Source organism: Nymphaea colorata, chromosome 6, assembly GCF_008831285.2.
Source record: "Nymphaea colorata isolate Beijing-Zhang1983 chromosome 6, ASM883128v2, whole genome shotgun sequence".
In the NCBI taxonomy this organism is placed as follows: domain Eukaryota; kingdom Viridiplantae; phylum Streptophyta; class Magnoliopsida; order Nymphaeales; family Nymphaeaceae; genus Nymphaea; species Nymphaea colorata.
In genome coordinates, this window is record NC_045143.1 from 25,701,651 (window position 1) to 25,727,749 (window position 26,099).

At 39.8% G+C, this 26,099-nt stretch overlaps 2 protein-coding genes across 2 annotated transcripts; both read left to right on the forward strand.

The window, feature by feature from the left end:
• The first annotated feature begins 1,002 nt into the window (after positions 1–1,002).
• LOC116256767 (SNF2 domain-containing protein CLASSY 4-like) lies at positions 1,003–7,572 on the forward strand. The gene is made up of 5 exons (XM_031633247.2): positions 1,003–1,342; positions 2,192–2,256; positions 2,366–4,687; positions 5,278–5,421; positions 5,533–7,572. The coding sequence occupies exons 2-5, from the start codon at positions 2,194–2,196 to the stop codon at positions 7,420–7,422; spliced, it is 4,419 nt and encodes a 1,472-aa protein (XP_031489107.1). The 5' UTR covers positions 1,003–1,342; positions 2,192–2,193; the 3' UTR covers positions 7,423–7,572.
• A 17,587-nt stretch (positions 7,573–25,159) lies between these two features.
• LOC126410129 (protein transport protein Sec24-like At4g32640) lies at positions 25,160–26,029 on the forward strand. The gene is made up of 3 exons (XM_050078233.1): positions 25,160–25,393; positions 25,685–25,759; positions 25,870–26,029. Exons 1-3 carry the CDS (start codon positions 25,217–25,219, stop codon positions 25,993–25,995), a joined length of 378 nt encoding a protein of 125 aa, XP_049934190.1. The 5' UTR covers positions 25,160–25,216; the 3' UTR covers positions 25,996–26,029.
• Positions 26,030–26,099: the final 70 nt, after the last annotated feature.

The following is a 26,099-nucleotide window of genomic DNA, read 5'->3' on the forward strand; positions in this document are numbered from 1 at the left end:
AATAAACGAAGAAATTATTGATAAAGAGGGAAAATAAGGAAAGCAAAAATATAATAGTTTGTTTGGATAAGAAGAAAAGACAAGGAAAGGAATAGTCAAAAACCATTGTTCGTTTAGCTGTATAAAGAATATTATATACCTAGCATATGCATTATTTAATAACATGAACAATAATTGAATGTTTATAAATTTTGAAGGTACACGCTTAGGGGATATTTAGATGGATACTTAAAATTGAGTTTGTCAAAAACCCAATTGTTTGACAAAACTTTTTTTTTTATAAAGGCTTTGAAAAACCTACCCTCAATTTTTTTTTGAGAAAACTGGGTTTGGCCGCTCTCTCTAAGTTTTTACTAAGGTTGAACATCATATCGGTTTAGCTTGATAAAGAGTTTGGTTCGGGCTTCCGTTCGAGCTGTGCCATGACTAGACTACCTGAAACCCGAGTTCAAGCTCGACCCGGCTTGGTTAAAATTAAAATACATATAATTTAATATAAAATAATATATATATAATTATTTATAATAAAGTATATAATTATATATATATCAATAAAAATCATATTATAACAAAGTTATCGCATTAACTAGAGCTGAGTCGAACCAACCTAAGTTCGTGTTGAGTCCGGCATCCAATTTTTATCCTTACATCTATACAAATAAATCAATTTTCAAAAATTATTTTACAAATTTATTTTTCATCAAACTCGGTTTTCAAATTTCTAACGACGTCACTAAAAAGCCGTGCTAAATCACTTCGATGACTTTTAAAATGCGCGGTCGAACGCAAACGGTAAATCCAACGCAGTGATTTTATGTGGCGTGAATTTCATGAGGAACTTTTGAAGACGGTTTTTTGTTTCATTAATGACAAAGGGAAATTTAATTATTTCGAGGACCAAACATGGGAGTTAACGGACAATTCATTAGATCAGTGATTTTTAGATCACCAAAAAATTTTGGGCGGCTTTTTGTAATTCCTTTAAAAAAATTAATGCGATCGCCGACCTGCATCCCTTTCCCGGGAACTCGAGTCCTACACGCGCCCCTTTGCCGCAGCGGAACTACGGACGCAGATCAGAGGAGGGAAGTGGCGCGCACGCCGCCCCTTCCGCCTGCTTCCCGCTTTTTTCTGAGCGGCCGAAGGTGTCGGAATCATCCCTTTCCATGGGTTGCCTCGTGGCCGTTCACGTCGGTGCGCACCAGACGTAGAAAGAAGCCACCTGTAGTCTTGCTATCGAGGTTTCTGTTTCTTAGGTTTCCCCTGTATGCGTGCCCTAACCCCCTTATAAGCCCTTTCCTCCATCGCTGGGATGTCGTCGTCTTCCCCGCCATTGCTGTAGGTACTTGGTCACTGCACTGCCTCTCCGTTAGCCCGTCACCCGTTATCAGAAACATAAGCTCTCTTCTCTTCGCTCTCTCTCCCTCTGTCTCTTACAGAGGTGGGCAGATTGAGAGAGGGAAAGGCCGTAAAAGGCCCAGCCGCTGCCCCTCTCTTTCTCTCTCAATTTGCCTTTCTTTGGAGACACACACACAGAGCGAGAGCGAGAGAGAGAGAGGCGCTGCATCATCCCTCTCTCTCTCTCTCTCTGTGAAACTGATTATACATTTAAAATTTTGAATTTCTGGTGTGTCTTCCTAGTTGGATTACTTCATTGTTTGGCTGAAAGTTTTACTTCCTCCGGCAAATTCTTTTAAACTTTTGAAGGTCGGTGTGTATGTTTATCATTACTCGAAAAGGTTATCGATCAATAGTTTGTCAAAAAAGAAATATATCTTGATTGTTGTATATCATTATGCAAATATGCTGTTATGCACTCAAGGAGTTTATGGTTCAAACTCAAATGTATATATATGAATTGTCCAATTGATTACATTCGAAATAAATTGTAGATTATTGGAAACAAAATGTTCTTGTATATTTCGTTAGCGATATATATAAGCGTGTCAAAATTGGTTATCATGAGTGTTTTTAGTTCTATTTTATTACGTAGATTTTGTTGCCTTTAAAAAATGAATTTTTGGTGAAATTAATTTCTTCATCTTCGGTTGGCGAAGCTTCGAAACGCCCTAAAACAGTGGTATCTCGGTTCTATCCTTATTTTCGATCTTCCTCTTACCATGGAACTCAATTTCGATGTTTGAAGTATTCTTTTATCGTCTAAATGCTTGAGTTTTCTCTTTTCGTGCAGCCATGAGCTGCGTCGCGAGGAGAACGAGGAGCCAAACCCAGAAATCGTCAGGTTCTCGTCCTCCGGTAATTCCTTTTTGCTCATCTTGTTTTGTTTGCTTTCTTCTCTCATGGTTGAGGGGAACGATTTTCTTGCTTGTGTCGTCTGGGATAATTAATCCGAGAGATTGTGTAGGCTGCGATCGGTTCTGCTGAGAGGAGAAGGCGAGTCGCCCGAAGAAACGGCGGAAAAAGTGAAACGGTTGTTCTCTCGAGCGAGGAGGACGGCAAGGAGGAGGGGGAGGTGGTGGAGGGGGAGGAAGGGCAGCATAGTGGTTTTGTAGGGAGAAGCCTGGGAAGGAAGAAGAATTTAGGTTCTGCTAAGAAAAGAAGGCGGATAGCAAGAAAAAACGGCGGGAAAAGTGAAACGGTTATTCTCTCGAGCGAGGAGGACGACAATGACAAGGAGGAGGAGGTGGACGAGGCGGAGGGCGAGGGGGCGAGAGGGCACCCGCGTGGTTTTGTAAGGAGAAACGTGGGAAGGAAGTGGAATTTGAAGTCGGGGAAGGGGAGAGAAGAAGCGTCTGCGAGGGGTTCCTGTTGGGAAGGGGCGGCAGGTTCGATTTCGGTGAGGGAAGGTGTTCCTTCCTGTTGTCGAAGGAAGAGAGACGGGATCCATGTAACCGGCGATCATGATGGTTGTAAGGAGGAGTTTGTAGGGAGGAAGGGTATATCGAGAAGAACGCAAGTGGAAACAAAGAGTTCTGTGGATGGACAGTTTCACTGGTCGAATGAATTTGTGTGGGCGAAGAGAAACGCGCCTGTGAGGAAAACAAGACAATGGGGGAGGTTGACAAAAGGCAATTCCGCGATGAATCAGGAAAAGAAGAAGAATAATTTGTCGGGGAGACAAATTAAAGTGGATGAAGAAGATTCAGTAGCTGAATTTGAAGAAGGAAGCAACGGTAAGGACAACAGCAATCATGATGAGAGTAGCAATAATGAATTTGAAAAAGACGAGAGTGAGGAGGAAAGTCATGGTGAGAGTGACGATGATGAATTTGAAGTAGGCGAGAGTAAGGAAGAAACGGACGATGATGACGAAAGCATTCACTATGGGAGTGATGGTGTTAATTTCACGAATGAAGACCGCAATCATCTGGGAACTTCTGCAAGAAGAGAGATTGCAATAGAAGAGGAGATGAGGATTTCTTCGGATGCAAACATGGGCCAGGAAGATGAAAAGGATGGTGTTGATGATCATGCTGTTGACAATGATGAGGGGGAGGAGAAGTACGAAGTTATTGCAGCGGAGGAAATTGGGAGAGAGAAAAGGCAGGTGCTACAGAGGGAAAATCCGATAATTCAGAAGAAAGAGATTAAAAACCGCATGGAAAGGGAGAAGCCTGGCAGAAATAGCAAGCAGGAAACGTCTGTTGCAATAGAATGTAGAGTTAATGAAAGAACAAAGGATTCATCGAGATGCCCCTTTTCTGTCAGCAACAACGGAGCACAGGATGACGTTGGTGATCATTTTATGAAAATGGGAGCTTCCAATGCAGAAGCACAACTGGCAGAAGATTGTACTGATGATCCATCAGATGCTACTGATGAAAATAAATGGGGGCTTCTGAATAATTGTGTCGCCAGAAGAACAAGGTCAAATTTCAAACAAACTCCCATTGGAAAGGTTGGATCATTTAGCAAGCCTATTTGTATAGGTATGAACAATTCTCTAAATCCATTGGTCGTTGACCATGATATGCATCACGATGGCAGTAGTAGCGGTCATCAGGTAAGTGACAATGGTGTTCCTGATTATGATGGCAATGATAATGTTGCTGACGAAAAGGGTCTAGCAAATGATTTTTCTGATGTAAGCAGTCACCGGATCAATGGGGATCTTGATTCTGATGATGATGGCAATGATTGTCTTGCTGATCGAAAAGGTATAGGGACTGGTTTTGCTGACAACGTAATGGAAACAGCAGACGTCAAGATATCTGGGAAGAAAGGAACTTGCTTCGGTGATTTTCTTGGTGATGCTGGACGTGTTACCGATGGTTCTGCTGAAAAGGGAATAAGAGAAATGGGTAGGGAGGCGTCTAGAGAGCAACAGTGTGATTATATTGATGATGACTGCAGTAGCTGCTGTGATGATAGTGAGGATGATGAAGACGAAGAAAGTGAAAGTGACGGATGTTCTGACATGGAGATAAATGAATATCCTGAAGGAAATTCTGGAAATGCAAAAACAAAGCATGGTTCATTAGATGTCTCGCTCTTTGACCTTCTTGTAGCCACAATTTCTCGGAAGAGAGTTGCCATCCCAAATGATGTCAAGTCCAGTGAAGGAGAGAATCTAACTAAAGAATTGCCATTATGGTTTTCATTCAGGGACTTACAGCCCGAGCATGTGAAGTCAGAAACTGAAGAAAATTTGGACGCACTGTGGGCTGAATTGGACTTTGTTATTGAATGCGAAGCAATTGGATCCTTTGATTGGCAGGAAATTGAGGTGAGATGTTTCTAACCACTCCATCGTTTCCTTTCCTTTTTCCTGTTATAGCAAGCTTGTGAGTACAAAAAGTTGTTATCTCATAGTCCAGAATTGGTAATCTCATGATAAGAAAAACATGTTATAGCAGTTTTAACACATGAAATTCATGAAGTGAACATACCAAATGTGGCCCAAAGTTTAATAACGTCAAATGTTTGAAAACCAAGACTAAAACAAGTTATGGCAGTTGATACCACATGTGTATCTTCGGGTTTCAGCTTTCTCAAAAGGCGACATCGAAGGTGCACCATATCTGTGTTTATCATGAATGTGTGAATTTTCCAGAAACAAAATGGCAAACTGTCAAGCTGACTAAACCTGCATGTATCAAGGCCTGTGTCTGTCAAGACTTAGATCTTTAATTAAAGAAATCAAGCTGTTTAACTTTCAATCGTAACTGAAACTTGTTCGAACTGTGGGATTTCTTTATTACTATTCATTGCTGAGATGGTTACTTTATCCTGTTTGTGCTCTGGAAGCTACAAATGAATTTCACGGAGGATTTAAAATTTGCATGGGAAAATAACAAGGTTCACTTGCGGATGCAGGTCGAACCCAAAGGAAGCATGTTTAGTTGTGAATTTAAATCACCTGCTTGTCAGCATCAATTCGTCCTTGATGAACAAGTTGGTGTTATATGCAGAATATGTTCCTTTGTGAAGACGGAGATTAAGCACTTTATGCCACCAATGGTAGGTAACAAGGGCAAGCTTCTCTTACTATTGGGTGGGCATATTTCATTGTTTATCAAGTTAAGAAGTGTATATCGATATGACTCATGCAAAATCGTTCTATGCTGTTAGGTTAGTGGTACCTTTGGAAAACAGAGCAGGAAAGGTTCATATGAAGAGGGGGATGACTCGGTGTTGGATGAGTTTGATTGTGAAGCTAGCGGTTGCAGCAACATTTCAAATGATTTCACCAGTGGAACTGTGTGGGATATTATTCCTGAGTTGAGAAAAAAAATGTTCCAGCACCAGAAGGAAGGTTTTGAGTTCATCTGGAAAAATTTAGCAGGCGGAATTGTTCTTGATCAATTGACTTCCAATTCAGATGCTGTAGGCGGTTGCTTAATTTCACATGCTCCAGGTTCTGGCAAGACGTTTCTAACTATAGCATTTCTCCAGTCATTCCTTCAAAGGTTTGATGATTGTAGACCAATGATTGTTGCTCCAGTGAATCTACTCCATATTTGGGAAGGTGAGTTCATAAAATGGGGAATTGGGGTGCCATTGCACATGCTCAACAGTCGGGGTTTCTCTGGAAGAGAAAGTAGTTCTGCCTTGGAACTACTGACAAGAAGGCGAGGTAAGTTAGGTTCTACTGGAAGGCAGAATTTGTGTCGTATAATAAAAATCTTTTCTTGGATTGATAGGAAAAGTGTTCTGCTAATCAGTTATGGTCTGTTTAGAAAGCTTACCACCGAAAGGCGACATTCTGATAAAGAAGGTCAAGTCATACGCAAAATACTCCTCGAGTATCCAGGTTTACTTGTCCTTGATGAAGGGCATACTGCTCGGAATAGGTTTAGCAGGATTTGGCAATGCCTAAAACGTGTTAAAACTCAACGGCGCATCATGCTGTCTGGCACACCCTTCCAGAACAACTTTGTGGAGCTCTTTAACACATTGTACTTGATTAGACCAACTTTTGCAGAAGGAATTTTCAAGAGCTTTGGGGACCATGAAAATGGCTTAGAAGCTGATCCAGTTGAAAAAGAAATGAGTTTGCAGGATAAAAATGAGACGGTGTTCAGACGTACTTTTGCAACATTTTCAGGTGGCATAGAACCACGGGGAAATAGCTCAAGATTAAAAGAGCTCAGATTAATAATTGATCCTTTCGTCCATGTCCATGAAGGTAATCTCCACAAGCTTCCTGGGTTGAGAGATTATTTTGTCTTTCTGTATCCATCTACTCTTCAGAGGTGCATCCTTGAGAAGCTAACCGAGAAAAGTAACTTCGAGAATAACTATAGGGTGTCGTGCATCTCCGTCCATCCATCCATTCTCTTGGGAATAGAGACCCTGGATGCAAAGGATAGAGACGTTATCAAAGAGCACCAAGCAGACCTGTCAAATGCCCGAATTACTGATGGAGTTAAAGTAAGATTTGTAGTTGAGCTTGTTAGGCTGTGTGCAGCTTTGAATGAAAAAGTCTTGGTGTTCAGCCAATTTGTCCTCCCACTCTCCAATATCAAACATTTTCTTATTTCATCCTTCAATTGGACCACTGGCCAGGAAGTTTTGCAGCTTGATGGAGGAATTGCACAAAAATGTCGTCAGCCAATAATTCATACTTTTAACAACTCACAGAAAGTAAAGGTACTACTTGTTTCCACAGAAGTGTGTGCCGAAGGGATGGATCTGACAGGGGCTTCAAGAGTGGTTTTGCTTGATCTTGCTTGGAATCCATCAGTACGAAGGCAAGCCATAGGTCGAGCTTATAGGATCGGCCAGAAGAAAGTTGTTTATGCATACAATCTGATTGCGTCTTCTACATTGGAGGAAAAGAAGCATAAAATACAAGATATAAAGGACAAGTTCTCACAGTTGGTGTTTTCTACAGTTGCAAAGAACGATACGTTGGTAGACACTTTAAAGGAATGCGATGATGGAGTCCTCTGTGAACTGATTAAGCGGGACATATCTGCTAGCTTTTTTGAGAAAGTTCTTGAACCGAAGTGCGGTTAGGATCTTGAGGTCTAGCAGGAGGACTGGTTGGTGGACTATCACAATGGAGGGGCTTGCGTTTCAACTTCGTGGTTGTTTTGTTGGGTTTCTACGCTGAAAAAGCGAAATAAAGAAAGAGATCAGGAGCGTGGAACTCCACTTTTTTGGCTCTAGGCTTCTGAGATTTCCGAGTTGCTATGGTCTCTCCCATATGCTTTCGAAAAGTTTTCAGAGTGGTTCCCATCTGTTAACCATTGGATGCCTAACTTTTGAACCTTTTACAATTCATTTTTGGGGTAACAAATCATTTTTTCGTATAAGAAAAAGAACGCTGTAATTCTTGTTACAAAAAATTATACCCTTTAGTTTCAATTCTTTTTTTCTCAACGCATGTTCTCCTCTTAGCATTTACTGTCCATCGCCCCCATCATGATGGAGTTCCATAGTTTCGGGTTGCTACCATCATTTCAAAATTCACCAGATGCTTTTCATTCACAGCACATATCTCTCTCTCTCTCTCTCTCTCACAGACGCTGTGTGTGTGTGTGTCTTAGTGCTTTTCTCTTGAAGATATATGTTGTGCATAAATCATGGCCATAAAGATTCTACTGCAAAGGGCGGAGAAGCTGGGGGCTTGACAACATGTTCTTTTTTTTTTTTTTCCTTTTCATTTCTTTGTTCTTTCTTTCCTTTAAAAAGTGTTTGACAGCTATCAAGCACTGTTCACTGTTAGAGATATGCAAAAGGAATTTCAGCCGACAACGTGAAGCATGAAAATAGTTAAACTTCACAAATCATCAACGGCATCGTATATCCGATGATAATTCTGGAATCTAGAGGTATTCCTCATATATGGTTCTCCCGTTGACATATGCACAGCCCGTGGAGAAACCGTAACGAAGGAATCAAGTTTTCTGAAATCAGTTTCTTGGGTCCGTGATATTCTTGATGGAGCACTACAGCTTTAAGTTTGCTAATTGATGGAATCAAATTGCATCCAAGTCATTCATTTTTTTCCCCAGAAATGCCAAATGGGAAGTCTGATTCATCAATTTTAAATTCCAAATTTCCTAAATCTGATGGTTGTAAGGTTGTCTGGCTTGTAAAATTTAAAATACCAAGGACGCCCTAGTGTTCAAGCTGACAGTGCCCAAACTCTAATGTATTTCTGGACTTGGTAGTCCTGTCTTTTTCTTCATGATTTTTTCAGAGTTGGGATGAACATATCAGTTTGAAATCTATCAACTTATTTGGGCGTTGGTTCTTTTCCTTTTGGTTAGCATTCATATTCTCTCGAAGCTTCTGCTGTTAATCAATTTTTCTTTTTTCTTGGTCATTTTTACGACTGTTTGAATATGTGCAATTAGGGGTGAACACGAGCTCGAGCTCGGCTCAGCTACTAAATCCTCGAGCTCGTCTCGAGCTTGTCCAAAGCAACTCCAGCTCGACTAGGTAGAATTTGTCGAGCTCGAGCTCGATTAAGCTTGACAAACTGGACTCAACTGAATCCTGCTTCCCCTTGAAATCATGGAGATCTACCACCGGTCCACCGCCACCACTCTCGTCTTCACCACTGTCAACACCAACCATTGGCATTTTCACATGCTTCTCCCCCACCCAGAATCCACCTTAAGCCCTGCAATGGTTAAGGGGCTCTCGCTCAAGCTAGGGTTTGCAAAACTCTCGCAACCCACATTTGGGCAAATACCCTCGCCCAATCCAAAGAGTGAGGGAAACCCTCGCTTGGGCAAAACCCTCGTCCAAGAGAGGGTTTCAGAAAGCCTCTTTTGGCAAAACGAGAGAGAGAGATATCAGAGAGGGAGAGAGAGAAGGGGAGAGTAGAGGGAGAGGCTTGGACAAAACGAGAGAGAGAGAGAGATTAAAGAGGGGAAGAGAGAAGGGGAGAGTAGAGGGATAAGAGCAGCCGAGAGCAAGAGGGTGTATACCTTAATGTTGATGTTGAAGAATCGGTGGCTGGTGGGGGTTCATGAGAATGAAGGAGAAGCCCAGTCAAGAGAGAGGTGAGAAGCCCAGTGAAGAGAGAGGTGAGAAGCCAGCAAGTAAAAAAAATGCGAAGAAGAAGAAGAAGAAAGAGCGGAGAGAGAACGCAGGGGATGAAGCATGGAAGAAGAAGAAGAAAGAGGGGAGAGAGAATGCACGGGATGAAATGAAACGTAAAACGAAAAAATCAAAATAAGTATTGCTTTTGATTGAGCCGAGTCGAGTTGGCTCGACTAAAAAAACGAGCCGAAAAATGAGTTTGAGCTCGGCTCGATAAAAAAATGAGTGGAAAAAATGAGCTCGAGCTCGGCTCGTTTATTGAAATAGTCGGCTCGAACTCGATTTCGAGTCGAGTTTTAACGAGCTTGTTGTTCACCCTTAATTGCACTGCAATTGCATTTTTAAAAGTCTCACACACGAGTTATCTTCTGCAAAATTCCGGAATTTGGTGAGCCGGCAAGACTCACTGCCTCATTCAAAGCTCCCACCCAACCCGTCTTGCAGTTGTTTGTCTTCTGTTACTTCAAAATATCCAAAGATTGCCCTAAAACATTGTCGCTAACTGTGCATCACATGGCTTATTTGAATCTAATTTAAAGGGAGAAACAACCTTTTGAATTTTTTTTGAAGATTCAAAAGAATTCCAAGCTAATCTGGGAAAGAAATTTGAAGAAAGAAGAACTTGCTATGAGTTATTGGAGAATTAACTATGATGAGAATACCCAATTAATTTTGTAAAGAGATTGAAAACAAGACTTGGGAATTTGAGAGAGAAAATTTGGGCTTTCAGGTCTGGATCCTCATCGTTAGACCTGAAAAAGTAAAGAATGAAGATCAATTTTGGCCTTCATATTTGAGTCTTCATCATTACGTATAATATGAGGAACTTTGAAATAGATCTGGAAGATGGTTTTGAAAGCATCACTTGAAATGAGTTTTAATGATTTCATTTAAGGATTTCCTTTTGAGATAAGAATTTATATTGAAGGTTGCTTTGAATGTTTAGCAAACATGAACCACTTTAAAAATTGGAATATGCTTCCATGAAGGTTAAAAAATGGATATCTTTTGCATCTTCACTATGACCAATTATGTGGATTAGATCCAATTCCATACATTTTATCAACAAAAAATGCTCAATGTTGTTCGTCTCATTCGTTTGTGCAGATTTTTATAAGTTAGGCGCAATGAAATGCAATTAAATTTGCAAAGAAAAAGACCTATATGTTCTATGTAACTTTTGATTATGATTGTCAGATTATTTGGTTCTCAAACTAGAAAACTGTCGGATTAATTGGACTGGAAAACTCTATTAAGTGGGTATATAAACTGCATTAAATATATTTGAAAAAGTGTATTAAATGGATTTAAAAGATGTATTAACAAATTTGAAAAATTGCATTAATTGGAACTGAAGATTTGCATTGATTGGATTTGCAAACTGTATTAATTGTATTTGGAAAACTGTCAATTGGACTGGGGAATTGCTTTCAATTGATTGAATTTGAAAATTGTGCCGACTAGATCAAAAGCTTCCATGGATTGGGTTTGGAAGCTGTACGGATTGAATTTGAGAACTGTATTGATTGGATATATATATATATATATATATATATATATATATATATATATATATAATGTATGTATTGGATTTGAAGGTTTATATTGGTTAGATTTGAGGATATGCATTGCTCGGATTTAAAAATTATACGAATTGCACTGCCCCTCTTCTTCCTCTTTTAAAAAAAAAGTTCAAAAATTTACATATAAATTTTCACAAAAATATTTATCATATATAAAAATTTTGAAAAATGGTATTTTGGTTCATATCAAATTTTTGAAACGTCTGATAGAAAAGTTACTGGCTACAGCCGTGGATAGACGGGTTGATGTCTTCTTGAAACTCTGTTTTCTCTTCACCAATGGAGGTAGAGGCCGACTCTCCACCAAGGTAGTCAATCAAAATTTTCACTTGGCGGCGTTTGATGGCAGTGAAACTACAAAAAAAAATTTGTGAATTTGAAGAATTCACCTCGACTCAGTGTGCACAGGTAATTTGCCTGTTCTATGGCGACCCTGGTCTACAGACTTTTGTCTGTGTTAAAAACTCGGTCTTTATAGGGGGTCTGACTTTTGGCCGTGGATTTTTTCTGTAGCTTAAACCAGCCTTCCCCTTTCCTCCTCCTTGATGCCTTCTCTTCTCGAGTAGCAGCAAGTGTTTACGGTGAACAAGCTGGAGCTCGACCAGTTAAATCTAGGCTCGGGGTCTTTTATTGAACGAGTCGAGATGGATTTCACGAATTGACTCGTTTATTACCCGAGTCGAGCTCGAGTTCAATTGATTCGTTAAAGCTTAGGGTGGCTCGAACATTATCTGGTTCGATTTGTTCATATCGAATCGTTTTCAAATATTAAACCGGTTTCCAAATGAAAAGGTGAAAGGCTGAAAGTTAAAAAAACCACCTGGCATTCTCGCAGGGCGGGAATCCTGACTTTCGCAGTTCCCGCAGGGTGGTCGTCCAAATATCTCGAACACTTGGAGTGCTTCACAGCTCCAACGCAAGAATAAAAACTGAACCTTCAATCTTGAATGGCAGCAAGACAAAGAGCCAAAGACGAGGCTCTGATACCATGTAAATCAGGCCCAAAGAAACAACCTCTTCAAGTAATATCAGCCTTGAAGCTTTCACCAACAAGTCAATCTCACAAACCCTCAAACAAGAGGTGAAGAAGAACTTAAATTAATCACACAAAGAGATACAAGAAGTAGGCTAAAAAGCCATACCTAAAACAATGGGAGAGCTGCCCTATTTATAGAGGAGAGGGCCAAAGAGAAGGAGGAGGAGGCAGTCCCAACGGCTAGAAATCTAGTCGTTGGGACTAGTCTCCCTCTATGAAAAATAGAAAAAGGAGAGGGATAAAAGGGGAAAACAGAAAATAATACATAAAGAAAAAATACATAAAGAAAGTGAAAATTACATAGGTGTCCTAAGTACCCAAAATATAAAATATATATATATATATAAAGCATATATTAGATGACTAATATATGTGATATATATAAATGTATATATGTATACATATGGGATACATACATTCTAACACCCTCCTCAAACTTACGGTGTGATAACCGAAAGTTTGCCAAGGAGAAAATTAAATCTGGTAGCAGCGAGAGGTTTAGTGAAGAAATCGCCAAGTTGATACTCTGATTGGACATAGGGGAGATCTATGTTTTTCTGAAGGAACTCTTCACGAACATAATGGCAGTCCATCTCTATATGCTTTGTTCTTTCATGGAATGTGTAATTGCTAGCAATATAGATTGCACTTTTGTTGTCGCAACAAAGCTTGACAGGATTCGTAATATGAATTCCCATATCTTTCAGTAAGCTTTTGAGCCACACTATCTCCATTGTTGTAGTTGTCATTGCTCGACATTTAGCTTCTGTTGATGATAGCAATACCTTATTCTGTTTTTTGCATCGCCAAGAAATTAAGGAGTCACCTAAAAACACACAAAAACCAGTGGTGGAGTGCCTATTATTGGGATCTCCACCCCAATCAGCATCTGTATACGCAACTAATTCTAATATAGAAGAAGAAGACAGAAATAGTCCTTTGTTGATAGTGTTTTTCACATAACGGACAATCCGCATTGCCGCTCCCATATGTACTGAGGTGGGTCTTTGTTGAAATTGGCTTATCACATGCACAGCATGAGCAATGTCAGGTCTGGTGATGGAGAGATAAGAGAGAGCGCCAACTATTTGCCGAAAAGGAGTGAGATTCTCCAATATCTCTCCATCATCAATTTTCATTTTTACTCCCAGTGCTGCTGGAGTATCCACAACTTTGTCATCTGAGATACCTGTTCTGTCAACTAATTCACTAGCAAACTTCATTTGAGAAAGAAGATAACCTTGTTTGCTATAAGCAACTTTAATTCCAAGAAAATAAGTTAGTCTTCCCAAATCAGTCATTTGAAAACATTTGCTAAGAAAGTGTTTTACCTCTATAATCCCTTCATCATCACTCCCAGTAATAACCATATCATCAACATACAGTAATAAAACAATTACACCTACGGAGGTAGTTTTTACAAACATGGCAGTATCAGAGTAGCAAGATTTAAAACCTTGATTAAACATGACACTACTAAACTTGTCAAACCAGGCTTTGGGAGCTTGTTTTAAACCATAAAGAGCTTTCTTAAGGCGTAAAACTTTGTTTTGGGGTAGATCAAAACCAGGGGGAGCACTCATGAAAACTTCTTCTTGTAGGTGACCACTTAAGAAAGCATTTTTAACATCCATTTGAAAAATAGTCCAATGTTTAACAGAGGCAATGGCAATAAGGGTTCTAACAGAAGTCATGCGAGCAACAGGAGCAAAGGTTTCTTCATAATCAATCCCATATTCTTGAGCATATCCCTTGGCAACAAGTCTGGCCTTATATCTTTCTAAGGTTCCATCACTTCTAGTTTTGATTTTATAGATCCATCTACAACCAATAGTCTTTTTCCCCGTTGGTAGAGGCACAATATCCCAAGTTTCATTGCTTTCAAGAGCTTTAAGCTCAAGATTCATGGCTTCAATCCAATTGGGATCTTCTTTAGCTTCAAGGTAAGAAGATGGCTCATGAAAAGAATGATGTGCCATAATACAAGCTCGAAATTTTGGAGAAAAAGACTCATAAGAGACAAATCTTTGAGGAGGCCTAATGTGCCTTTGGGATCTCCTAGGAAGAGATTGATTAGTTTCTTGATTTTGGGGGTCTCTTCTTCTATAAACTAAAATCTCTTTTGGAGGGATGATATGAGTAGAATTATCATTGTTGACTTCTTCAATTGGTACCTCTATACCTTTATCGGGTTCATCATCATCAATATCATCATCATCATCAATATCATTAGTACAAAGAAAAGTATAATCTTCTAGTTTCTTGGGTTCATCTTTGAAACCATCTTCATTTTCTAAAAAGATCACATTTCTAGAAACATAAACTTTATCTTTTTTAATATCATAACATCTATAACCCTTTTGAGTTTCGGAATACCCAATAAAAACACAACAAATAGCTTTGGAGGAAAGCTTATCGTCTTTGTCACTTAACACAAAACATTTGCAACCAAAGACTTTAAGTCTATTGTAATTAGGTTTAACATGATGAAGTCTTTCAAAAGGAGAAATATGTTTCAAAAGTTTGGTAGGCATTCTATTAATTAAATAGGTTGAAGTCAAAACAGCCTCGGCCCAAAAGTTTTTGGGAACATTTTTAGATAAAAGAAGGGCTCTAGTAGTTTCAATAATGTGCCTATGTTTACGTTCGGCCACTCCGTTTTGTTGTGGAGTGTTAGGACAAGATCTTTGATGAACAATGCCTTTTTCTTTTAGAAATTGTTGAAATTCATTTGACATAAATTCTCCTCCCGAATCACTTCTAAAGACTTTGATATTTGAGCCAAATTGGGTATAGATCATGTTGTAGAAATTCTTAAAGTTTGTGAATACTTCCGATTTGTGCTTGAGAAAATAAACCCAAGTATGCCTAGAATAATCATCAATAAAGATCACATAGTACAATAATCCTCCTTTTGACATAATAGGAGCGGGTCCCCACACATCTGAATGCACCAAATCAAAAGATTTTTGGGCAATAAAATTTCTATTATCAAAAGGTAAGACTTTCATTTTAGCCTTAATACAATCATTACAATCAAAGTTCTTTTGACAAAAATTCTCCATGAATGGAAGATGAGACATTTTTTCTATATTGGAATGTCCAAGTCTTTGATGCCAAGTTTGAATGTCACATTCTTTGGAGATATTGCAAGATGGTCTTGAAAGGTCCAAAAAGTCTATGTAGTAGAGATTATTTGTTTTAAAACCTTCCCCAATCATCTTCTTGGATATCCGATCCTGTATCAAACATTTGGATTGTGAGACGATTACATCAAACCCAAGGTCGGCTATTTGAGAAACGGACAATAAATTTAAGTTTAATTTAGGAATATGTCTTACTTGAGGTACTTTTAAAATTTTGGATCCAAAAGCTAGGTCAAGATTTCCAATAAAATCAATTTCAAGAGAGGTACCATCCGCCATTTTCACAAAGGAATAAGAATCATTTTTAGTGCATTCGATGAGAAGGGATTCATAAGGAGTCATATGAAAAGATGCACCCGAATCAATAATCCAAGAGTACTTACTTGAAGAAGTAGATGCCACGGTCGCTCCCAAAGTCGAAGGTGTGCTTCCTCCTTTTAGAAAAGGTTGAAGAGCACTTATGAGTTGCTCAAGTTGGAATGAACTTGCTTCTTTCTTCTCTTCTTGAATTTGAGCCGCAACATTGCTTCTTTTATCAAAAATTCTAAGTTTTGGACATCTTAGCTTGGTATGTCCTTCTTCTTGACAATGATAGCAAATAATTTTTCTCCTTGTTCCTTCATTTGTACGATTGAAGTGAGGAGGTCTATAAGGTCTCAAGTGGGCCCCTGGCCTAGATGTGGCAAGCACATTGTTGACTTTCTCTTTATCAAGACAAAGACGATTTTCCTCCATTTGAAGTTCCGCAATAGCCTCATTCATAGATGGTGTTTTAGAACGATGAAGTAAAGCGGTTTTGACACCATCAAATTTCGGTCTAAGACCTATGATAAACTTGTAAAACTTCTCACGTTGTATTTGCTTTTCTCTAAGAATAAGATCTTGTGTCAAATGTGGTTCAAAAATACTCAATTCATCATACAATTGATCCATTTCAGCCACATAATCTTTAATGGATCTATCTCCTTGTTGAAGATTGTGAATTTTGAGTTGAACATGATGCATATAAGCAACATCTCTCATGGTATGAGTTTTCTTCAGATATTCCCAAGCTTCTAGGGCAGAATTTAATTTAGAGATTTGCCCGCTAATAGCATTGTCAACACAAGTCAAGATCCAAGTAATGATTTTGTGATGACCAACACTCCATTCTTCCCATTTTTTGTTGTATTCAGCCATTACCTTCTCTTTTTCGGTTGCATCCAATTTCATAGCCCTTCCATCAACAACTTTCGTAAGGACTAGTTGTGGTTCAAGTTTTGTCCCTTCAACTAGTCCCCAAAGGCTTTTACTACGAATAAAGTGTTCCATAGTTCTAGCCCATTGTATGTAATTTGTTGATGAGAGTTTGGGAAAAGGAAGAGAAGAGACTTTGTCATCCATGGGCACAATCAACAAGGTAGATCCACTTACAAGTTATGAAGAAGATGGCAGCCACGTGAAAAGAAGTCCACGGCAAGGATAAAAACTCAACAATGATAGAAACCTATCACCCTTTCAACAGCCACGAGCTCACCACCAAGGGAGCTAGATTTCGTCAAGAAATCACCAAAAAGAAGCCAGCAAAAACACTCTTCTTCTTGTGTAAAACTGCAGCAAGCAATATCTCGAACACTTGGAGTGCTTCACAGCTCCAACGCAAGAATAAAAACTGAACCTTCAATCTTGAATGGCAGCAAGACAAAGAGCCAAAGACGAGGCTCTGATACCATGTAAATCAGGCCCAAAGAAACAACCTCTTCAAGTAATATCAGCCTTGAAGCTTTCACCAACAAGTCAATCTCACAAACCCTCAAACAGGAGGTGAAGAAGAACTTAAATTAATCACACAAAGAGATACAAGAAGTAGGCTAAAAAGTCATACCTAAAACAATGGGAGAGCTGCCCTATTTATAGAAGAGAGAGCCAAAGCGAAGAAGGAGGAGGCAGTCCCAACGGAAATCTAGCCGTTGGGACTAGTCTCCCTCTATGAAAAATAGAAAAAGGAGAGGGATAAAAGGGGAAAACAGAAAATAATACATAAAGAAAAAATACATAAAGAAAGTGAAAATTACATAGGTGTCCTAAGTACCCAAAATATAAAATATATATATATATATATAAAGCATATATTAGATGACTAATATATGTGATATATATAAATGTATATATGTATACATATGAGATACATACATTCTAACACCAGGTACATGGCGGCGGCCCGGCCCAGTACCCAGGCTTACTCGCCTCTCGGTGTTTGGTCTTCATCAAATTCATTGGAGGGAACTGAGATAGAGAGAGAGGGAGAGAAAGAGATGGAAATGAATGGTTGTTGCTGCCAGATGTCTTCTTGTTGTGTTGCTGGTTAGTCATGGAAACCCTAACACAAAAAGAGATGGAGAGGGAGAAGGGACTTATGAAAATGAAGCTTCTGGTGATTTTGGGAGCAAGAAATTGAGCCCTAAAGCTAGAAGGATAAACCTTTTTTTTAGTAACTTAATTCTATAGGGTTTGATTGCACCTGAGTGGGCAGGTGCAGTTACTGCAATTGACTTGCATGTAACTCAGGGTAAAAGCATTTTCCATCTGATGTTTCAAGCTGTCATTTGATAGCAAAGTTGCAAAATGAAAAGAGTGGAATGGACTTTCTATAATGGGTGCCTTATTTTCGTTACTTTTTTGCTGTAAACAAAATCTGGTTGTATTGCCCAAATGCACAATGATGCATGTATTTAACATGCTTAACTATTTTCGTACTGCACCACAATTTATGAGGGTATGTCACTATGCAAGCGAAACTACATAATCAACCATTTGAATTGCCTCATATCTATGAATTCATGGCTGTGGATTTTGTGCTACCAAATATTTAAATCTTATACCATGCTATAAAGTAATTGAATTTACTAAAATGGTAAATAAATCATGCGAAGCATATCCAGAGGAAAGAGGGAAAGAGAGAGAAACAAAGGGAAAAGGGGGAAGGAGAGGGAGAGGAAAAAAGGAAGAGGAAAAAGATGGAGAAGGAAAAAAAAAGTTGGGCGCTGCCAGCCACACCCGACTCGGTCAAACCAAGTTGGGTGTATTGTCGGGCCGCACCCGCGTTGACTCGGGTGCGTCACCATTTTTGGCATATCCTTGTGACTTAGACCATTTGTTTTCTAGCTTAAGGAAAATTTGATTATGTATGCTTCTGGTATCATGGTTCAAAGCCATTAGTTTAGATGCTTTTGAGCTTGGTGGGTGTAATTTGCAGTTTTGCATTCCATACATGTCACACCCCGACCTTTTGACACTCAAACATTTTTTTTTTCTAAACATAAAGCATCGAGGTGCGACTACTCAACAATTCAAAAGTGAAGGAGCCATGCCATTCAAAACAATGGGGCGAACTTTCATTTATGTAATCATTTCAATTCATACAAAATCACATCTATGTATGACAAAAATGCCCCAAACTGTATAATTGATGCCTAACAAAAATAAGACATCAATAAAACCAAAATAAGACGCGCCGGCACTACAAAAGACACATCCCAAAACCTCTCTAGTAGGACGTGAGTGAAGCCATCTGCTCAACCTGCTGCCCTGGTCTACCAAACCTGAAAAAAAAAACAACTGAAGGCTTAGCCTTCGCAGTATGGCAACAAGCCAGGACAATACCAAACCCTCTTAGGTAGGGCTCAAATAAAAGAACAAACATCAAGGTCATCTATCATCATGTCGTATCAGGGCACGACACATAAAAACCACTCAATGGCCACAGTAACTAACTTTCAAATTACATGCAAGACATGCTCAAACATTTCACTTGCATTTATTTATAAGCACAACGATCACATGCATCTCAATCACGTACAATCAATCATATACAATACATTTTCATTAACTTCAGTGTATTAACAGTTCCTGTGGGTGCAACACAGGCACGTGCACACCGCGGGCGGCCTACAGCCGAGAGACAACCCCCGTGGTGGCCCAGAACAATATGGATCCATTTCATCCGCTGCAGCGGTAGAGCACTCATCCATGGATGTGTGAAGTCTAAGGAGAGATACTCAGCCTTCCCTAAGACACCCAGGTTGGGAAGGCGGGGAGCCCAACGCTCCAAGCACAACACACAACAAAACCTTGGGGCCTTGCACCGCCTGCGCTCCGAATAGGCGAGACCAGTGGCAAAAGCGGGACGTCTCCCAAACACATAGCCACATCCCACTGGCCTCTCATCTCTTATTCATTCATTCTTATCATTAGATTAACACATTCACAAACTGACTGGTTAGCTCATGAGGTTGGTGCACTTCACGAGTGCACCTACACCTCCAATTGCCTCCACACGAGGTCTACACATAACAATAACAGTCATAGCTAGCCGTCATACAGTACGGGTACGACTACCCTCCAATTCCATTATTTGCATCATTGCCCACAGCAATGTGTATGCAACAGAACAAAACAGTCACATCATTCATCATATCAATCACATCTTCAAAAAACTTAGCCAAACCATAGAGAGTAGTCTCGATCTGTGATTGACTCGTAGTTGTCCTATGCAATTATCATTTTAGGATGCTTTCTAATGCACAATTGGGGTCGAGGAGACACTCGACTCGATACTCCGCCTCATCTGTCCTAAACAGTTATCAATTCTAACATGCACATGCAAATGCGTAACATTTTCAAAACAAACTTCTCATAGTCTTTCCAAAACAATTCATATCATATATCAAAACATTTACATGCATACACACATTCATTCACTAAACAGTCAATCAATTGCATCACAATCCTAGGATCCCACGACCCTAGGAACACACATTTCATACATTTGCCCTAGGCAGAGATTTGCCTGGAATGCTGCCATACCTGTGGCGCGCTCACAAACTCTTCAAAATGCCTCAAGCTTCGAATTCGGTAGCTCAAGGTCAACGGGACGTGCCCGGTGTTCCTACAGACATAAACAAAATATAAGATTCCTACTAGATACCCAAACAATTCAAAAAAATACAAAACAACATCATTGAGGCACGTGTCATCGCCTCAAGAGGGTGTCGACGAGTAGTGTCGACCTACAAACTCTCCAATAGGTCACTTCCCAACTTCTTGCCGTGCCAACAGATGTCAAAACTTAATGCTTCACCCAGTCCCTCACAACACATTTCTCATTTGCTTTCTGTAGTCTAGGCGTCAACCCCATAGTCACACCCAACTTCCGTATGCTTTCCCTATTTAACTCTAAGGTGCACCCATTCACAAAAACGTGTGCCACGTGCTCCCAAAGATGGTTTTAAATTTTCCCCACAACAACACAATCTCTACCATGCTTCCCTAATGCTTCGAAAATCAACTCATCGTGCTTAAATGATCATTATAGGTGTGAATCAACACTTCTCCATCATAATCCTAAACTTCCCCAAAAACAAAATCGTTAACATGCATCCCAAATCATCAATTCTAAACTCTAACATGCTCAAACAATAATTATACATGCCCTAATAGATAATATTCAATAATCTCAAAAAGGCCTTGCCCACCCCAATCTAAGTGTTCAAACTGCTGTGACGCCTCCAACAGCCTCCTCAAGTTTTCAGTCAAGTGCCACCGCCAAAAATCGCTGGCTGCCTTCACCACTAATGCCCTCACTTCACTGGCATGAGGGGAAAAACGTCCCCAAGCTGCAATCCATACAAACGACAATAGCTATGATGAGAATCCACAAAAAGAAGAGGACATTAGAGGTTTGCCGTGAGAAGAAGGCAGTGAGGGTGAGAGCGCGTGAGAGAAGAGGGAGAGGGCAGGTGCTGACAGAGGGAAACGGGCAGAGAAGAGAGCGCAAGAGGGACGAGAGGGACGAGATAGGGGAGGCAAAGAGAGAGGGGAGAAACGGACAGCGGGACTGAGAGAGACCGCAGAGAGAGGTGCGAGGAGCATGAGAGAAAAGAGACGGAGAAATCGTGCGGCAGAGGGTGCTGACGAAGAAGGAAGAGAAAGGGGAAAAGGCGTGGGAGAAGGGGCAGAGGTCGAGAGGGCTTACCAGAGCGCCGCTGCAGTCCTTCCTCCGCCGACCCAACGCCGCTGCAACCAGCTTCCGCCTCCCGTAGCTCTCTGCCGTGCGAACCAGCAGAAGACAAGAGAAGGAGACGTTGAGGAAGGCGAGGGGGGGGGGGGGGGAAAGAGTTCCCTCGCGCGGGCTCCCTCACGACTTAGATCTCGGATCTGGGTTTGGACCCGCTCCAACCCAATCCTGTAAAGACGAGTGTTACAATACAACAGGGTTCATGTGCCATTGTGTTATGAAGTTGATGGTCTGCTTTATTGCTTATAGTCTAATATTTGATTTGATTCCAAATCCACTTGGTCAAGTTCAATGAGAAAAATTGTTTTGGTACTGAACTTGATGTTACATGTCTAACCTAATTACATGTAAAAATTAGATCTATTTTTGTCTTCTGACTCTTCTCTATAATTCCATTTGAAGATGTTAAATGTCTAAAGACTCTAAACCTAATTACATGTAAAAATTTATTCTAATTTTGACTTCGGTATGACCTCATTTGAATGTCTTTGATTCAATACCCTACTGGCTATGTTGTCAAAGGCTTGCTTAGCAGCTAGGTCCCCAAGCTTGGTCATTCACCTAGCTAGCTGTTTTTATGCAAAATGCCTTGAACTTCACTTGGGACACCTGATGATGTGGGCCTTACCAGTGGTAGACCTGCTTAAGCAGGATCTTGGGCCCTCCAAGGAAAAACTGATGAACTCCATTCCATGACACATTGTCTTGGCCAGGGTCATGGCCTTCCAACTTGGCTTAACCAAGTTTTTGCAGGTTGGATATTCAGATAAGTTTGGGTACTCAGTCCAAGTTTTAGGTGGATCCAGGTTCGGGCTGAGAACTTATGATCCTAGAGGGTTACTGATCTGAGCGAACACCAAAACCTTGGTTTAGGTTGAGGGAGCCCAAGAGATGTTTGGTAAGCAGTGGGATGATGGGGTCGTGTGGTATGTGGCAGCAGTTCTGGGTCATTGCAGTAGCAGCCTACACATGGAAAGATACTTCAACACATGTCCCAAGACAGAATGGAAAGGTGGGGGGTGGGGTGGGGTTACTAATGGTTGCTGCAACATTACTATTTTTGGGATGGGGTTTATTGATGGGATGAGTGAAATCCTATCCTTCCCAACTGTGCTGGGTTGAGTGAGGCCGTGCCTGCAAGAAAACATTGACGGATTCTTTTGACACTCAGGACCTGAAGTCAAAGGTGAGGCAATTGGTGCATGGGATCAGCTTGTGAGCAACGCATGGCATGCTGCAAGGCAGTAGGACATATCACCATAGATGCACATTGTTATTGTTGGCCTTGCTTGACACAGGACATTGATTCAGAGTAGAGTGAATGCGGCCACAAATTTGATGTGCAGACAAATTTCTCCAACAGCTGACAAGCACGTGACCTGGGGAGAGCTTGGTGGCCGTCGCTAGGTGTCTGGGGCTTTGAAGCTTGTGGATATAGGTTAGGGCCCATGTCAAAAGGACTCACGAAAAAAAATTGACTATATATGAGTATTATGATGTGTCTATATATGTGACTGTATATAAAATCTAATGTTGCATTTTATTTTTGTTTTATTTGTTTTGGCGCAAGTGCCTAGGTTCTATGTTTTACTCAATCCCTAGGCTCTGCCTAATGCGTTTAGCAGCATAGCCTATTACTCAAATAAGGTAACAGTTATATCTGGTCTGTCTCTTAACCCTTTGTGTCGTTTCTTGCACCTGTAGCAACCTAGTGTTGCATTGGCGCAGACAAGTTGGTCTTATTGTTGTTCATATAATAATGTTAACTCTAAGTTGTAAATCATGAGATATTAGAAAGCATAAATGTTAATATGTCACAAGATATTGAAAATACATGAAATTTAGTATCTCTTATAGTATCTCGACATTATTAGAATATTATTGTGAAAATTTCATTTATTTGCTATTCGTTAATAAATAACTTTTCCATTTTTTCCCTACTTATTTTTTCCGTAGTCTTTTAAACTTTCAAGCTTTCCTGACATGTTTTACTAGATCTATTAGAAAAATATCAATGTCCTGATATGTTGCATCAGTTTAGACCATTGTTTGTGATTGTGGACACAGCCTCATTCGGAATTTTGGACTTCTTACTGAAAATGATTGTTTGTGTACTGGTTCTGAAGAGTTCCTAGAATCATTTAAGGAGAATTGGGTATCCTTCATATCATAAGACTTAGCCTCACCAGGATCAATGTTTGTGACTTATCCCAACCTCATTTGGAGTTCTGGAATTCTAAACACATCCATTTGTGTCATGTGTTCTCCAAAGTTCTCATTAGGTTAGTTTATCTTTTTATGGACAAATAAGCTTACGCTGCTGAAGGGGTGAGGAAGTTGCTGGAATAAACAAATATTATTTGGTCAAGTTACAAATTTCTTGCTTGCTACCATGCTTGATTGTAAAGGAAGATCAAAAATTTGAAGTACATGCTCCGTGCTCAATGTTCTTACGTAGAAAGTTTTGTACTTTCACTAGGAAGAAATTACATAGATTAATCTTATTAAATGTTCTGTGTAATTGTCATTTATTCTTTTATCATAGCTGATCTCTTGTTCTCTTTCTTTTGACCATTAAAATTCAGCTTTGCCCATGTATGTGCATACATCATATATGCCTGGGTGTAGTCAGCCTCTATGAGAGGTTAATCTCATTGCAACTCGATGACCAATTCAGTTTCTTTTTGGGTTTCAGTAAATGGTAGTCTGGTTTAGTCACTACACTTAGGTTTATATGTTAGAATATATAAAGTACACATATATATTTCAGGTTTATATACATACGTATATGTAGTCTGATATATACATGTATAGAATGTTTTTTGTATTTTTTACTTTCATATCCATTTTATTTTCATTTTTGTCTTTTATTCCTTTGTAAGAGATATTGGACTCCGTTGGGTTCTCCAACAGCTCTTCGCTGTCTTATTTAAACCCCTTGTAACATATTCTTAAAAGAGGCTGTTTCACAGCCCTTTCTTCATTCTTGAATAGAAATTCTCTTTCATTCAGCTGTGTGATTCTTGTTGGGCTTTGATGCCCTGTTATGAATTGTTGGGCTTTGGGGCGCTGTTTGTTGCTTGATATTGTGCGTTGGTGCACTGGGGCCTTAGTGCCATTGTTGTGGATCATATGCTACTGCATTGACAGTAGATTTTCCAGTACTTGTTGCCTTTATTGAACTATTTGTTGCTGTGTTATCAGCCTGCTCTTGGTGGCTTAGTGCACTGTTTTGGTTGCTTCTATGATTAAAAGTTGTGTGCCTTAGTGCACTGATTACCTTTACACTGCTAGGTGTTATGCTCTTGTTTGAAAGAGTCTCAGAGATCAAGATTATAGTATAGCTAAATAGCTTTTCTTAGTGGGGAAAACATTTTCTTAGCCTTCTATGAAGTGTCAAGTGTAATTCTGTACATATACATGCATAAGTGCACATGTGCACGTGTGTACATGTACAGATGCAATCATGTACTTATGTATTACTGAGGTGACATGTACCTGCAAGGAACTCAGCCGTGGATACTGTAGTTTAGGTCGCAGGCAACATTATCTATTGGGTAACTATTGTGTAATTAATGCTCATATCTTTGTTTTTCTGATCAAATTTTTGCAATAAACTGCAAGATCTTTCCGCTCATTCTATGTTCCTATTTGTTCTTTAAGTTGCTGTAAATATCTATTGATTGTGACTTCTGTCACCATGATTTATCTCGGAAATACTGTTATTTTCATGTCAACTATCATTGTGTGGATTCAATTGCCGGTTCTGGTTTCATTATTTGATGAAATATCATATTCCTTTTTCCCACTCCTTTACCATATATTTTTTAAATGTTAGGTTCCAGTTTTGGGTGGAAGTATGCAGACGCCACAAATGTATAGTCCTGGAGCACCAGCTCCTCCAAACCAACCTGTTCCTCTTGGGCTACCTGGTATGGGTCATCCACCAGGAACTGGACTACTGGGCATGACGCGAGCAGGTTCTCCTGTTGGTGCATCTCGAATGGCAGGGGCTTCTAAAATTGACCCAACCCAGATGCCTCGGCCATTACCCACTTCCTCCATGATAACATTTGAAACCCGTCAGAACAATCAAGCAAACCTTCCCCCGGTATTTTCATGACATTTTATTTGTTCGTATTTTGTTGTTTTATCTTTAGAAGTAACTTTTTCTGCTCTTTTGCATCATCATTTTCCTTTTGCAGATCTTTTTCTCTTGCATGCGACTTTATATGCTGGAAAACATGATATTGCTTTGTTTGTAGTTTGTACTTGTTGAAATGTCTGAGGAATTATTCTCCACATTTTTTCTCTTTTGCACAAATGCTGGGAAACATGAGATTTATCCTGTTTGTACTTGTTGCAACTTGCAATGTCTGAATACTTATTTCTTCTATTGCAGCCTGCCACAAGTGACTATGTGGCCAGAGATACAGGGAATTGTAGCCCACGGTACATGAGCTGTACCATGAATCAGGTACTTGTCTATGCCAGTTCAAATATTACTTTTGGATATGAATTTATTCTTCACCTAGTTTGTACTTTTTTACTATTATTGAAGTTCGTTTTTCATCTAAATGTTTCCAGATTCCTTGCACCAGTGACCTTTTGTCAACATCAAGCATGCCATTGGCTCTTCTGGTTCAACCTTTAGCATTTCCTCATCCTTTGGAGGAGCCTATCCAAGTAATATTCAATCTTGCTCCATCATAGTACTTCATACCTACCTTTCCTGGGGTGTGCATCTGATTGACTTGGTTGACACATTAACCAACAATAGGTTCCATGGGTCAACACCTTTAACATGGTTGCTTCTT

Coding starts and splice junctions, on each gene's coding strand:
- LOC116256767 (XM_031633247.2), top strand. CDS start 2,194: ATGAGCTGCGTCGCGAGGAGAACGAGGAGCCAAACCCAGAAATCGTCA. Junction 4,688..5,277: donor TTGATTGGCAGGAAATTGAG/GTGAGATGTTTC, acceptor TTGCGGATGCAG/GTCGAACCCAAAGGAAGCAT. Junction 5,422..5,532: donor AGCACTTTATGCCACCAATG/GTAGGTAACAAG, acceptor CTATGCTGTTAG/GTTAGTGGTACCTTTGGAAA.
- LOC126410129 (XM_050078233.1), top strand. CDS start 25,217: ATGGGTCATCCACCAGGAACTGGACTACTGGGCATGACGCGAGCAGGT. Junction 25,394..25,684: donor ATCAAGCAAACCTTCCCCCG/GTATTTTCATGA, acceptor CTTCTATTGCAG/CCTGCCACAAGTGACTATGT. Junction 25,760..25,869: donor TGAGCTGTACCATGAATCAG/GTACTTGTCTAT, acceptor AAATGTTTCCAG/ATTCCTTGCACCAGTGACCT.